The 15,497-nt window shown below is 38.2% G+C and overlaps 1 protein-coding gene across 3 annotated transcripts in view; it reads left to right on the forward strand.

Annotated features, from left to right (window-relative positions):
* Positions 1 to 15,497, forward strand: part of LOC108719287 (phosphatidylinositol 3,4,5-trisphosphate-dependent Rac exchanger 2 protein) — a 176,723-nt gene that overhangs the window by 96,644 nt on the left and 64,582 nt on the right. For all 3 annotated transcript variants that reach the window (XM_041566483.1, XM_041566485.1, XM_041566484.1), the window contains 6 exons: positions 108 to 193; positions 1,723 to 1,859; positions 2,951 to 3,071; positions 3,318 to 3,502; positions 3,800 to 3,961; positions 13,253 to 13,475. In XM_041566483.1, the coding sequence (XP_041422417.1) occupies positions 108 to 193; positions 1,723 to 1,859; positions 2,951 to 3,071; positions 3,318 to 3,502; positions 3,800 to 3,961; positions 13,253 to 13,475 (914 nt within the window). The remainder of the gene's footprint in view (positions 1 to 107; positions 194 to 1,722; positions 1,860 to 2,950; positions 3,072 to 3,317; positions 3,503 to 3,799; positions 3,962 to 13,252; positions 13,476 to 15,497) is intronic.

The following is a 15,497-nucleotide window of genomic DNA, read 5'->3' on the forward strand; positions in this document are numbered from 1 at the left end:
TATTTCTGATGTCATATACATACTAAATACTAAATAATATCTATTATTTTCCTCTACATGAGTTTTTTAATTTTTACATATATCATTTTGTCATTTTTATTTAACAGGACTGTAAAAATTCCAGATTCTCCTGAAGGCCTCGGCTTCCAGATAAGAGGGTTTGGTCCATCTGTGGTCCATGCTGTTGGAAGAGGTGAGAAAAGCACTGCCCTTTGGATATTTTATGACATTTTAAATATGTATTCTATAAAAATGGGGTACAAATTGCTTTGCCTCTTGCATTGTGTGTGTTTGTTGCTAAAGGTGTAGGCAGGCAATCACTTGCTCTTATTTCTGAAGCATCTACACTGAGCTGTCATTTATTTAAAGGAACAGTAACACCAAAAAATGAAAGTGAAGTAATGAAACTATCTTGTACTGTTGCCCTAGCACTGGTAAAACTGACCTTTTTGCTTCAGAAACACAACTATAGTTCATATAAAAAAGAAAAAAAGGCTATATGGCACAGGTTAAATATTGAATAACAACATTGGGGCAGATTCACCATGAGTTCTCTTTGCCAGTGTTTCTACTCCGGGGGAGATACTGTTGATCTACTTCCTTCTGCCCTGACATCACTGTGAGCTGGAAGGAATGTTAGTGCTCAGATGGGGCACATTTTAATGCAGAAATGCGACAATATGCATTTTCATGACAAAATCCACCAAGGTGGGCAGGCCCTGGTGCAGTTGTACCCAATACGCGACTGTCAGTGCCATATAAATAATGCATAATAATTAGGAATGGAGTAGAAATCATCCTGTACCTGTACCACTGAGGTCATGTACAAGTAGTGAATGTGGAACCCTCTGAGGCTTACTCAGCTCTTCTAAATATGACCGTATCAGTATATTTATGTACATCCAAATAGTTGCATAGCATGCAGAATTGACATAGACATACACTTACATAACCTGCCTGCAACAGAATATTACAGGTAAAGGACATGTTATTCAGAATGCTCAGGATCTGGGGTTTTTCCGGATTAGGTGGTCTTTCTGTAATTTGGAACTTCATAGAAAATCATATATAAACCCAATAGGCTGGTTTTGCTTCCAGTTGGGTTAATTATATCTTAGTTGGGATCAAGTACAGGGTACTATGTGAAATGGCTTTCTTGTCGTTCAGATGATAGGTTTCCAGATAGTAGATCCCTTTCCTGTACAACATATTTTCCTCATGCTACTAGTACTCCGTGACTCTGTGAATGGAACTCATGCTTACACAGACTTTCCTGTCTCCCTCTAAGATGGAACAGCTTGCTGAGCCTTATCTTCCAGTAAACATTATAATGGTTGTCTAGGGAGAAATAACACTCATGGTAATATTGATGGCTGTTTTATGCTGGCACTGATAAGTGGAGGGATTTAGAGATCTGCGCAGAAGGAGGCTCTGGTTAAATGAAAATGACTTCACAAGTTTTTGTAAAATAATCCAATTACTCTGTGTCATCAGGGTTGTAAAACAACCATTGCAGCAGACTTGACCTTTCCAGGAGCACATTGGTTTGGAAGATTCCTCTAAACGCTTACATTGATACATCTCCACAGTATGTCATCTCTTCAGATTGCTTTTCCCAGCTTAAAAGAGAGCCATTCCATGTAATCAGCAAGTGGACTATAAATCAGTTAGAGAATTGTGATTTTAATTGGAATCCTTTATATTTCATGCTTCTTATTGCAGGGACAGTAGCAGCTGTGGCTGGCCTTCATCCTGGGCAGTGCATCATTAAAGTGAATGGTATTAACGTAAGCAAGGAGAGCCATGCAAGTGTCATTGCCCATGTCACAGCCTGCAGGAAGTACAGACGCCCAATGCAGGTACCTTATACTGCCCAATGACACATTTAGGGGCACATTTATCAAGGGTCGAATATCGAGGGTTAATTAACCCTCAAATTCAACCCTCGAAGTTAAATCCTTCGAAATCGAATTAGAAGGATTTAGCGCAAATACTTCGATCGATCGAAGTAAAAATCCTTCGATCAAACGATAAAATCCTTTGAATCGAACGATTTTAAGCAATCGATCAAAGGATTTTTCTTCGATCAAAAAAAGGATAGAAAAGTGCTGGGGAAGGTCCCCATAGGCTGACCTTGTACCTCGGTAGGTTTAAACTGCTGAAGTATGTAGTCGAAGTATTTATTAAAGAGACAGTACTTCGACTATTGAATGGTCGAATAGTTGAACGATTTTTAGTTCCAATCGTTCGAATCGAAGTTGAAGTCGAAGGTCGTAGTAGCCTATTCGATGGTCGAAGTACCCAAAAAAATACTTGAAAATTCAACGTTTTTTTCATTCGAATCCTTCACTCAAGCTTAGTAAATGTGCCCCTTACTGTTATTGCTAATTTGTATTACTAATATTTCTATTCATATTCCAGTCTCTTATTCAAACCAATGCATGGTTACTAGGGTAATTTGGACCCTAGCAACAAGATTGCTGAAATTACAAACTGGAGAGCTGTTGAAAAAAAAAACTAAATTGCAAATAACCACAAATAAAAAAAGAAAACCAATTGCAAATTGTCTCAGAATATCACTCTCTACATCAATCTAAAAGTTAACATAAAGGTGAACAACCCCTTTAAGTCCAATGTTCTGCTAAAGTCGAGCTGCAGTGAGTCTGAGCTAACTCATACAGCCTGCCTGGCTGAGAAACTGGCTTAAGCACACCTAATAGTGCACCTATTTCTCTTAAAATACTTGTAATTAGTTATAAACATTGATGTGATGAAAGCATATTTACACACACTCCACTCATAATAGATCTCATTTAATATGCTGGGAACAGACAGAGGGAAGAATGTGGGGTAGTGAATAAAAGACAGAAGAAGTGGTTACAGTGTTAGCAGACAGGGTTATATTAAATGGACGTATCAGTGCAAATGAAAGCATTGTATTTATTTTCAGCAAGACTCTATACAGTGGATATATGATAGCATTGAGAGCGCCAAGGACGAAATTCTGAAAACAAATCACACAAAGCCATCAGGGGATAATGAAGGGGATGGCTTTGACTGTAAAGTTGAAGGTAGGTTTTTGTATTGATTTGCCAGTCTGTCCTTCCATCCCTGAGCTGGGGGCTGAACTACAATATTTATTGAAACAATATATTCATAGATAAAATAAGCTTAATAGGGTATTATCTTGTACATGAAAATGGACATTTTTGTAGCGTCACTGGGTTTCATCATAAGTAATCCTTCTACTTTTTACATTTATAGTCATTTTCTAAAATGATGAAACTTCTTACTTTGCTGATATCTTCTCATTCAAGAGGTGATTGACACGTTCAGCACCATGGCCATCATTGATGGGAAGAAGGACCATGTGAGCCTCACAGTTGATAATGTCCATCTGGAGTATGGGGTTGTTTATGAATATGACAGCACTGCGGGTATCAAATGCCACGTCGTAGAGAAGATGGTTGAACCCAAAGGCTTCTTCAGCTTGTGTGCCAAGGTAGGGAAGATCATTTTATTATAGACATCATGTATTTCCAACCTTCCAGCCACAACTCAATGCTGAAACTGTAGGTCTGCAGGTTGGACATCCTTACTTTATGACATTCTCATTACTTCAGGTGGGTGGACCAGCAGTGATAGCAAATCACAGGCATATCCTGCTTTCAGTAGCAATTATATTCACAAATAACTTGATAAGCATTATGTTTTCATTAGGCAGAATTTTATTTTTGGGTTCATAACTCGCTCAGTTATCATAACTCCCATGAGTGTCCTGTGCTGTCTGTTGCTGCAGGTCTTGGACTCCCTGGCAAAAAGTGATGAGCATTTTGTGCAAAACTGCCATAATCTGAACTCGTTGTATGATGTCATTCCTGTGGAACTTCAAAGTAAATTCACATTCATCTGCAGAGAGAAAGTGGAGCACATCTACCAACGGGTTACAAGCTACAGAAAGGTATATGTTACAGGAGATCATTATACTCTTTTGCCATATAGTACTATATAACTTGCATTGGTGGTTTTCAGCCTGTTTTGTTTCAAACCCCCTGTGGTAGATTTACTTTTGGCCACGAATCATGTTGGCTCCAGCCAGGGCCGGACTGGGAGTAAAAATCAGCCCTGGCAAAAAAAAAATCAAAGCAGCCCACGCATAAATGTGTGCTGGCCTTTTACTTATACACACACACATATTATATATATATCGAATAAGATCCCCACTCTCAGGTCTTAAAAATAATAAAAATGTATTGTTGAATCACTTATTTTTATAATTTTTATTATTTTTAAGACCTGAGAGTGCGGAATTTATTTGCTGGATTTAGAGTTTATTTATTGATGCTGCACCCAGGCACATTATTTTAATTTTTGTGAGTGCTGGCTCTTTTGTGGACTATATATATATATATATATATATATATATATATATATATATATATATATATATATATATATATATATATATATATATATCTATCTATCTCACAAATTAAACGCTTGCACTCCAAACCAGTCTTCCATTAGTGAGGGTGCAGGGTCAAAGCATTATGTATAGTTAAAAAGGACGTGCACTCCATGGAAGATCAAGGTCCTTGATAAAGGCCCTAATGTGGCCCGAAACGTTGGATGCACAAGTTTGAGAAATAAAATATTGATGGTTCACTAACCATGGAGTCCTTTTGAACTATATATATATATATACATATATATATATATATATATATATATATATATATATATATATATATATATATATATATATATATATATATATATAAAGTAGAGGGAGTGGAGTGCACAACCATAAGAAAAAATCGATACCTGGGTGCTAGTCTATAGATATATAGAACAATACTGCACAGAATGACAGCACTCCAAGGAAGATCACAGCGAGTCGATATTGCTAAAGTGGAGGTCTTTATTGAAGATCCAACGTTTCGGTTCCTTACTGGAACCTTTGTCATTATTATTATTATTTGTTATTATCCCTGACGAAGGTTCCAGTAAGGAACCGAAACGTTGGATCTTCAATAAAGACCTCCACTTTAGCAATATCGACTCGCTGTGATCTTCCTTGGAGTGCTGTCATTCTGTGCAGTATTGTTCTATATACATATATATATATATATATATATATATCAAATTTGCAAAAAAACCGCACAACCAGGTCTTGCATAGAGTGTAAAAATCTAAAATTTATTTTATTATCGACGTTTCGGCTCCAAACTTAAGCCGTCTTCAGGAGGTGAAAACTACACACTTAACACACATATTTAAAGGCTAAAATGGCGCCAACATACAAGTGATGACGTCATCACACCGCTGTGTTACCATTGGTAATTGTGAATACAACGTTTATGACCCCATATTGGCTGGGTTCAAATCCTAAAATTAGTACAATACATAGTTAAGTCTACTTAGAGACTTCATATATCACTGTGTTGCAAATATAGATAATCGTGACGTTAGTGTATCATAGTTCTGTGATTCAGTGTTAATGTGCCCAATGAAAAACATGGCATAGCGCACACCTGGTGTGCTATGCTGTCCAATACCCCAGGGGAAATGTCAACAGCGTACGTATCTACCTTATCGCCGTATTTGTAGAACACATGTCACCGATCATTTGCAAAAGTAAGCGTAAGACTTCATCGGGGGAGTTTGTCACCAGTCGGTATCCCTACCGAATCATTCGTAGCTCCTCAAGAATTCAAGCCGGTGATTGGAGTACGTGCGCCCATCAATCAACTACATTGCTCGTTCGGTATTCGTTCCTCTTCAACAGTGTAGGACGTCCGCTTCTGACAGTTGCACCGATCAGCGTGTGCCACGGGCTGCCAATAGGCGCCCGTGTTCACGCCAAACTGGGCATTAATCAGGTATCATTATATACTCATCTAGCATCCTCTCCATACGTCTGTAGCAATCCGCGTGTGGCACAGGTATTCCAATGGACACCAGTGTTCACGCCGAGGGTTAAGTCGAAGGAGAGCTTTAAAACACTGTGTGCCGTCCAACTTGCATGCAGGATTTGAAACCGTGGCTTGGCTTAGATTATTCACTCATCTCACTCCTTATGGCTCGTACTTTTGGCATATCGTGTTCACTTACTTATGCACGGAGTCATGTGTTACTACTCCCGGCCGACCGTCAATCGCAACCCTTCATAATCCCTCAGGGGTATAGGGAAAAAAACCTGAAAAACAGTAAAAGCATTATTCAATCACCAAAAACAATCCGCAACTTAGTTATAAATATGATTACTGATGCGCTCATAGATTAAGTAACCAAAATTAGTGTTCCAAATAGTCTCTTCTAGGGGAAAGAAATTGATAACAAGCTATCAGAGTTAGCCAAATAGTATCCACATTCTACTGAAATAAAACATTGTAACAAGTATAGAGATACATAATCATTCTGTCTCTTGAAACATCGTCCTCCATAAGTCTATGAAGAGGCGCTCTTAGTAGAAAGGAGACATTGGCAAGGTTTCATTGAGACCCTGCGGGACCAGGGTATCCAATTTGTAAATCCACATAGATTCTCTTTGGACTAATAGTAAGTCTCTGTTCCCTCCTCTTTGAGGGACTGGAATATGGTCTATGATCATATGTCTGAATTGTGGTAGTGTATGCTTGTAGGACAGCCAGTGTTTCGGTATCGGTTGGTCTGCTTTTCCGGGAAAAAGCAGACCATGATACCTGATTAATGCCCAGTTTGGCGTGAACACGGGCGCCTATTGGCAGCCCGTGGCACACGCTGATCGGCGCAACTGTCAGAAGCGGACGTCCTACACTGTTGAAGAGGAACGAATACCGAACGAGCAATGTAGTTGATTGATGGGCGCACGTACTCCAATCACCGGCTTGAATTCTCGAGGAGCTACGAATGATTCGGTAGGGATACCGACTGGTGACAAACTCCCCCGATGAAGTCTTACGCTTACTTTTGCAAATGATCGGTGACATGTGTTCTACAAATACGGCGATAAGGTAGATACGTACGCTGTTGACATTTCCCCTGGGGTATTGGACAGCATAGCACACCAGGTGTGCGCTATGCCATGTTTTTCATTGGGCACATTAACACTGAATCACAGAACTATGATACACTAACGTCACGATTATCTATATTTGCAACACAGTGATATATGAAGTCTCTAAGTAGACTTAACTATGTATTGTACTAATTTTAGGATTTGAACCCAGCCAATATGGGGTCATACACGTTGTATTCACAATCACCAATGGTAACACAGCGGTGTGATGACGTCATCACTTGTATGTTGGCGCCATTTTAGCCTTTAAATATGTGTGTTAAGTGTGTATTTTTCACCTCCTGAAGACGGCTTAAGTTTGGAGCCGAAACGTCCATAATAAAATAAATTTTTGATTTTTACACTCTATGCAAGACCTGGTTGTGCGGTTTTTTTGCAAATTTGATATTAATTATTTAACCAGCACCTAGGCATTGACCATTACTTGGGAGTGCTCCAGATCGTGTTTTTTGTATATATACATATATATATATATATATATATATATATATATATATATATACATACATACATACATACATACATACATACATACATACATACATATATATATATATATATATATATATATATATATATATATATATATATATATATATATATATATATATAGTATACATATATACGCATACATATTTTACTGGCTAACATGGTACAGCAACTACATAAATAAATATATATATATATATATATATATATATATATATATATATATATATATATATATATATATATATATATATATATATATATATATATATATATATATATATATATATATATATATATATATATATATATATATATATATACACACACACACACACACACACACACACACACATACAGAAAGGCAATGCTTGGGGAAAGTGGAAGAGTAAATCAACACTGGCAGATACAGTAGTTTGAGTAAAAATTGTATAGTTCTAACCACTATTCTCCCTGCATACAGTTTAGGTGTGGGGGGGGGGCTTTGAGGGCAGAGGGGGAATCTGGAAAGCAGTCAGCCACAAACTTTTTTTTCCAAAGTGTTTTTTATTGTTTTCACACAAACATGTCATATGCATACAATAGGAAAAAACATAAACCAGCCACTAACTTACCCAGTTTTTCCAGAGCCCAGAGTGAAAGAGACAGTGGAACAGTGGGCAGGTCAGATCAATGTGAGGGTGTCTGCAGCTCTTTGGTTTTTCTGCTGTTCTGGCGCTCGTTTGCTCTCCCCTGACAAAGGAAGATCACCAGCAGGAGGCGGGCCTCAGATTGAAGACGATGGGGCAAACTTCTGTAACAGTGTGCAGGAAGGAAAAGCTGCTCCTGGGTCCTAGTGGAGAGCGGTCTGCCGGCCCTGTGCTTCCCCCTCAGTCTGAGCAGCAGGGCAGTCCGAAAAAATAAAATGCCTGCAGCTTACAAAAACGGGCGCAGTGTTTAATGATTGCAGTGCTGCATCAGGCAGCCGACAGCCCATTTAAACACAGGACAGAGCGGCCCCTCTGGCATTTGCCCGAATAGGCAGGTTATCAGTCCGGGCCTGGCTCCAGCCCCAGACTGGCAATCTGTGGATTCTAACAAATGCCAGAGGGGTTGCAGTAAGTTCCCATAGACAGAGGCTGATTGGGTCTCTGTGTACTTGAAATGCCAGGGCCTCTTTTGAATTCCAGTCAGGCCTGCTTAGCTCATTACATAGCTACAGAAAATGTCTGTGTTGGCCATTAAGTCATAGTTCCAAGGATATCTAGGGAAGAAGAGTTCACCATAATTAATCTTTGATTTCCAGGAGACTCTAGGAATTGTTACAAGGAGGCCAATTTATAAACATTTCTATTTATTTCATGATTCAAACTTTTTAGTGTTAAAAATCTTGCATGTGAAGAATAATTATAAAGCATAACATTTTGAATATTTATTAAGGGTAAAAACCACAAAATATAATTTAAAAGTACGCCATCTAAAAGCTTTTGAGGTCATTTATAAGTCAATGGGAGCTGTCCTTAGCAAATTTTAAAATATTTAGTTTGAGGTTTTAGAAGTTTTCTTTGCTTGCACATGCACAAAAAAATCTGGGTATATTAGGATTTCAAGCTTTTTGTATTAGGATTCGATCCAAGTTTGTATTGGTGCTACAGTATATTCAGATCTTTTTATGAATAAGTAGAGTTTAGTCATGGTTGAAAAAACAAATTAGAATTTTGGTACATAGGCCTCAATTTGGCTTTAGCTTGTTGGCTACAGCCCCACAGTTATGTGTGTGTGTATATATATATATATATATATATATATATATATATATATATATATATATATATATATATATATATATATATATACTGTATATTTATTTATTTACTGTTCTAAATCAGAATAAATCAACAATTTCCACTACTTCCTGGGTACTTAGGGTGATATAAGTTGGTCCAATATTGTATTGTGTATCCCTAGTTCCATGCCTGTTCCCCAAGCCCAAGTCTGAAATGGCAACTCTGCTCTGTATAATTATGAAAATGTAAATGTAAAAATTAGCAGTTAGTGCTAGTGTTAGCTGTATACTTTCAAGTATTATTTTCTGTGTCATGTTAAATCTATTTAAAGGTAAGCATTACTGAGTTTCACTTATTAATCGAGAGGATTAAATGAGCTGTTAGCAAAGTAGGCTTCCCAGTAGTCGGTGAATTCTCGAGTCTCGTCATTCTCGGACAAGACGCACACATATGGTTTCTTGGTGAAGAAAGAAGTAATGCGTAACCATAGTAACGGCTGTTGCATCAAATACCTCCTCTTGTCTGTTACTTTGCAGAAGAAAGTTAAGTTCTAAATATAGGCCAACGCCCCCCCCTTGTACTTTGCTGTCTGTGGAACTGTTTGCTGCTGTTTGAAAGGGCCCAGATGTTAGTAGCCTTCTGCCTGAAATCCCCCTGTCCTAAAACATGAGCTGATTAAATGAATGCCTGGAGTCGGGACTCATTGCAGAGCAGTGTGTGGGAGATTAGATTATGTGCTGCTGTAGAGAAGAATTTCAGTCAACCCCTTTCCTGAAATATACCAGGCCTAAAAGTACAAAATTAGTTTTATTTTCCTTTCTTTCTCCAGTAGGAACACTGCATCTTAAAGGAGAACTAACTTTTATTACATCGACCAAACTTATAGAAACAACAGAGAGGTATAAAAGCTTTATAACATTAAAAACCCAGGCCTTTAAAATTGCCCGATGGAGCTCGCCATTTTGCATCCTGTTAGGCCTTCTTTTGTATGTCAGTAACACTGCACCAGCTCAGTGTGCTCTGTGCAGCTGCTGATAAGCTAATTTTAGGGTCATCGGAAATCATGAGTGAGGTTCATCCAGTGTCGGACTGGGACACCAGAGGCCCACCCAAAAACCTTTGACCAGGGGCCCACCAAGTAATCTTAGACCAGGGGCACATTCTTACTATTATTCTTCCTCTTCTCACTCAACCTCATTCCCCTTGTCTCTTTTCTTTACATACTATAATCTATTATTCCATCTATTTAGCCTCCTTGTTCTCATAGAAATAAGGAATGGCCAAGAAATAAGCTGAATGTCTAGCAACATGAGGGCCCACTGACACCTGGGCTCACCGGGACTTTTCCTGGTATCCCGGTGGGCCAGTCCGACACTGGGTTCATCTGCCATAGAAGCTGATGCTACAAGACTGATTATCAGAGACACCAAACAGGTTCTCTTCAGATTCTCTCAGGTCATGATCCCAACAGCACTATGTTGTCCGACTGCTTCTGAGGATTCAGCTGATATTTCTATGCATTTCAGTAGTGGTTGCCTTGGCAACTGACAGCAGCCAGAGCATGTGCTTTGAATCTGCAGTAAACAGGATGGGGTGCTAATGGGGGCATATTTAGAGGCACGGTTATTCACTGCTAAAAGACTGTGGCCTCCTTGGGATATTTAGGAAGAGGGCCAAAACATAATGCGTAGCATTTCTAGCCTATTTATTTGTTTTGTTTTGGTTCTCCTTTAAAAATAGAATTCAAGAAAAATCCAAAAGCAGGTCACTTTCCAGTGAAAGAAAAATCAAAATATATTGTTAAAGGTGTGGTTCACTTTTAAGGGAACTTTTAGTATGTTATAAAATTGCCAATTCTAAGCAACTTTATATTTGGTCTTCATTATTTATTTTTTATAGTTTTTGAGTTATTTGCCTTTTTCTTTTGATTCTTCTCAGCTTTCAAATGGGGGTCACTGACCCCGTCTAAAAACAAATGCTCTGTAAAGCTACACATTTATTGTTATTGCTACTTTTTATTACTCATCTTTCTATTCAGGCCCTCTCCTATTTATATTCTAGGCTATTATTCAAATCAGACCATGGTTGCTAGGCTAATTTGGATCCTAGCAAGCCGACTGCTGGAACTGCAAACTGGAGAGCTGCTGAATATAAAGCCAAATAACTCAAAAACCACAAGTAATAAAAAATGAAAACCGAATGTAAATTGTCTCAGAATATCACTCATTTGAAGGTGAACAACCTCTTTAATAGAAAGTTATAGAAAAAGCTCAACACATTTCAATATAGAAATAAAGAACATTGATTGTCTTTATCCAGGGATGTTCTTGGATGTTCGTGGCCCACCAAGGCTTTACTTCGGAGCCCACACCCCAATTGCAAGTTCCAGATTCAAGCTTTCAAACGTGATCTCTTTTGCAGACATGAAGTTTCCAGCGGAGAGAGCAGGCCTGGGTTGGTGGGGGTCGAGGGCCCCACTGGGTTTTTTCCCGGGTGCCCAGTCGACCCAGCCAACCCTGATTTTTTCTGATTAGGACAATTTTCTTATTTCATATTAATTATAATATTAAACATGGACCGCCTGCCAAATTGTCAAAAGCGGATCATACATTTCATCGTTCTTTTGTACACGGCTTTATTCTTGCCTATCATAGAGTGTCTCCACTGCCATGGGGGAGAGGTCTTACATGTTGCTTCTAATGTCTCCATAAAGCCAGGCAATTTGTAAGACTGAGCATTTTGTCTTTCCACCATCTTGCTTATAATAAATGTTGTGTATAGGGAAATGCATAGGATATGCCACAGCTGCAAATTTATTTTCCTACCCCAGAGCTGCCTGGGTAATTGCACACAAAGCATATGTTTTGGGAGGCAATAAAAAAGGCAATCCTCTTTAATTCAAGAGTACATTGGGCTCCTGGGAACATCTTGTCATATGGGTCACAAGGACTTAAAGCAAGCTGTGACTTTAGTTCCTTCCATTAAAAGGACCACTGCCTCCATGCTACATGGCAAATTAGAAGTTAATGTATAGGCTTATTAGTCTAAATTAACTGCTAATTAGTTGTAAGTTTTTTCAAAGTAATAACAAGCAGTTCCTAAAGGGGAACTGTCATTATAAAAAAAATTCACTACACTGTAGGTGATTTTTAAAGGACAAGGAAAGCTGAAGCCAATAGGATATGTACCTCCAGTAACGTTTTCCTCCAGACTCCTAGTCCTTTTAGGAAAAAAATGAACTGTACCAAAGTAGTGCCATCTTTCTAACATTTTTGTTCTTTTTGGATCTTTGGTCTTCCCTTGGCATTCGATTCATGAATAGACTACAGTTGAAACAAATTCTTGGATTTTTACTCTCCTGTGGAAGGCAAAATTTGCCAGAAAAAGTAAAAGATTGTAGTATCCGAAAACCTCCTTTTCATAACAGTGTAGGGGTGTCCAATAAGGGAAAAATACCCTGAATTCATGAACCTTACAGAATACAATACAGATTTACTTAACTGCTTAACCCCCGCCAGTGCCAGTGGGAATGAGAGGCAGATAGCAGTGGTTCCCAGCTACAGGAGTCAATTTCAGTTTCTCAAACAGCTTTTAGCTGAGTTCCCCAAGGTCACCCTATGTACTGTCAGGCTAATCTCAAAGTGTCTGTCATAAGCAGACATAGGATTATTTACCAGGAAATGGAGAATAAATCCTCTTTTATTTCATCAGTAATTTATATTTTGCTTTCCACCAGAACAGCAGCATATTCATCAAATTCTCCGTTCAGTGCAGTTTCTGCCAATTCATGAGATTTCCATATAATTTATGACAAGACAGCAAAACAGCCCGATTCATGTTCCGTGTTCCATTTAAAAACATTATGTTTATTCAGAACCTCCCTTTATATATGTACATCTTTTAACAGCTTTATTGATGTTCTCTCGTGTGAACTTAGTTTTCCAGAGTACTAAAAAACAGAGCCTGGCCAACCTTCAAACAAGCAAAGACAAAGACCTCACCTTTGCATAGCAGTGACTTTTGCCCAACAAACTGCCACATCAATGTCATGGAAGTCTCGTACCCCAAAACATCTACATCTCTTGGCAGTGCTTTTGGGGTTCAGCTAGACAGCAGAAGGCAGGCCTCACAGGACAAGGAGAAGAAGCATGCTGAACAAGGTAAGCCTTCAGTGTGAGGGGTTAATATTAAAATCTAGGCATACATTTCATACATACATACATTTCAATGGGAGAAGAACCAGCTGGACCATGTTGTTTGCCTATTAAGTGCTTAGTTTTAATTTTAAGGATTTAAGATGATATATTTCCATTAATTTTTCCTCCCTCCAATTAATTTTTCCTCCCTCCAAATCCATGTTCTAGTCATGTTCTATTGCAAGGAAATCCTTTCTTATTCTCTTGATATATTTGAATGCTTTCATGTGATATCCCATGAAAGCCGCTTGTTACTGCAAACTCAACTACCATGCAATAGCAAAAAAAAAAAAAAGCATTAATGTTGCATATTATAGGCCACTGGTAAATTATGACCTTGAATACTGTGTTAAGTCTGGAAACCTTCTAACTCAACAAGTACTGTCCAGAGAAAGGCAACTAAGATATAACAAGAACTATCAGGAAAGGCACTTGATACAAGCCAATTCAAGTAAAGCCAAGTCAATGTATTTGACATATTGTCCTTCATAGACCCTTGCTGTATTCTATAATGTATCCAGATCAGATCAGAGCCTACGGCAACAGAGTGTATCCCCTTCGTGGCTCTTCCTGTGTTTTCTGTGTAACGTCACGTCTAGGGCCCCTAAATCGAGAGAAACTTTGCATGTCACCAATAACAGTGGAAATTTAAAGGAGAAATACACCTGAAAAAAAAAATTCAAAAGCTGGACACTTGGGGGCAAATTTACTTAAGCCCGAATATCGAGGGTTAATTAACCCTCGATATTCGACTGTCGAAGTTAAATCCTTCGACATCGAAGTCGAAGGATTTAGTGCTATTTGTTCGATCGAACGATTAAATCCTTCGAATCGTTCGATTCGAAGGATTTTAATCCATCGATCGAACGATTTTTGTTATTATACAAAAAATACTTAGGAAACCTATGGGGACCTTCCCCATAGGCTAACATTCACTTTGGCAGCTTTTAGGTGGCGAACTAGGGGGTCGAAGTTTTTTCTTAAAGAGACAATACTTCGACTATCGAATGGTCGAATAGTCGAACGATTTTTAGTTCGAATCCTTCGATTCGAAATCGTAGTCGAAGGTGGAAGTAGCCCATTCCATGGTCGAAGTAGCCAAAAAAAATTCGAAATTCAAAGTTTTTTTCCCTCTATTCCTTCACTCGAGCTAAGAATGGGCCCCGGGGTGTTGGTGTGATATTGAAACATATTTCCCTATTTTTTTCTGTTTCTTTCTCTGTTGCCGTAGGCGCTGATCTGCATACACATTTTTGGATACTTTTTTTGTGCAGCCGAGAGACTGTGGGAAGATCGGCAAGAGAAAGTGATTTTAAAGGACTTTTTTCATTTTTCTTAATTATTCTCTGTTAACTGTATTCTATAATGCCATTCTCCAGAATATTATTTTTAATTTAATCTTTTCATCAAATACAAATGGCAAACTTAACAGCCTACAAGTGGAAGGCCTTTACTGTAAACCCCTCTGTAAATTATGAGTTTACGCCAGGCCTTCAAACAAGCTTGAACTGTGAAATATTGAGAATGTGCATTCCCAAATACAAGAGCAAATATTGTGTTAATTGACCAAATTTTGCACTTTAAAAGTTAATTGTTCAGGTATGGGACTTGTTATTCGGAATGCTCGGGGTCTGGGGTTTTCCCGGATAACTGATCTAATCACCTTAAATCTACTAGAAAATAATTTAAACATTAAATAAACCCAATAGGCTTGTTTTGTCTCCAGTAGGGATCATTTATTTATTAGTTTGGATCAAGTACAATAAAGTGTTTTATTATTACCGAGAAAAAGGAGCTTTCTGGACAACGGGTTTCTGGATAACGGATCTCATACCTGTAGTTAAAATTGATGGCAAGGGTTCCATTGCAGATGGGGACTTTGAGATTTGCTAATTGCTTTAATGTATAATTGGTTGATATTTAATATGATGTAACTGATTTCATTATTATTTTTTCTGAATGGGTATATGATGTCCGGTGGAAACC

This window comes from Xenopus laevis, chromosome 6L (assembly GCF_017654675.1).
Source record: "Xenopus laevis strain J_2021 chromosome 6L, Xenopus_laevis_v10.1, whole genome shotgun sequence".
Classification (NCBI taxonomy): Eukaryota; Metazoa; Chordata; class Amphibia; order Anura; family Pipidae; genus Xenopus; species Xenopus laevis.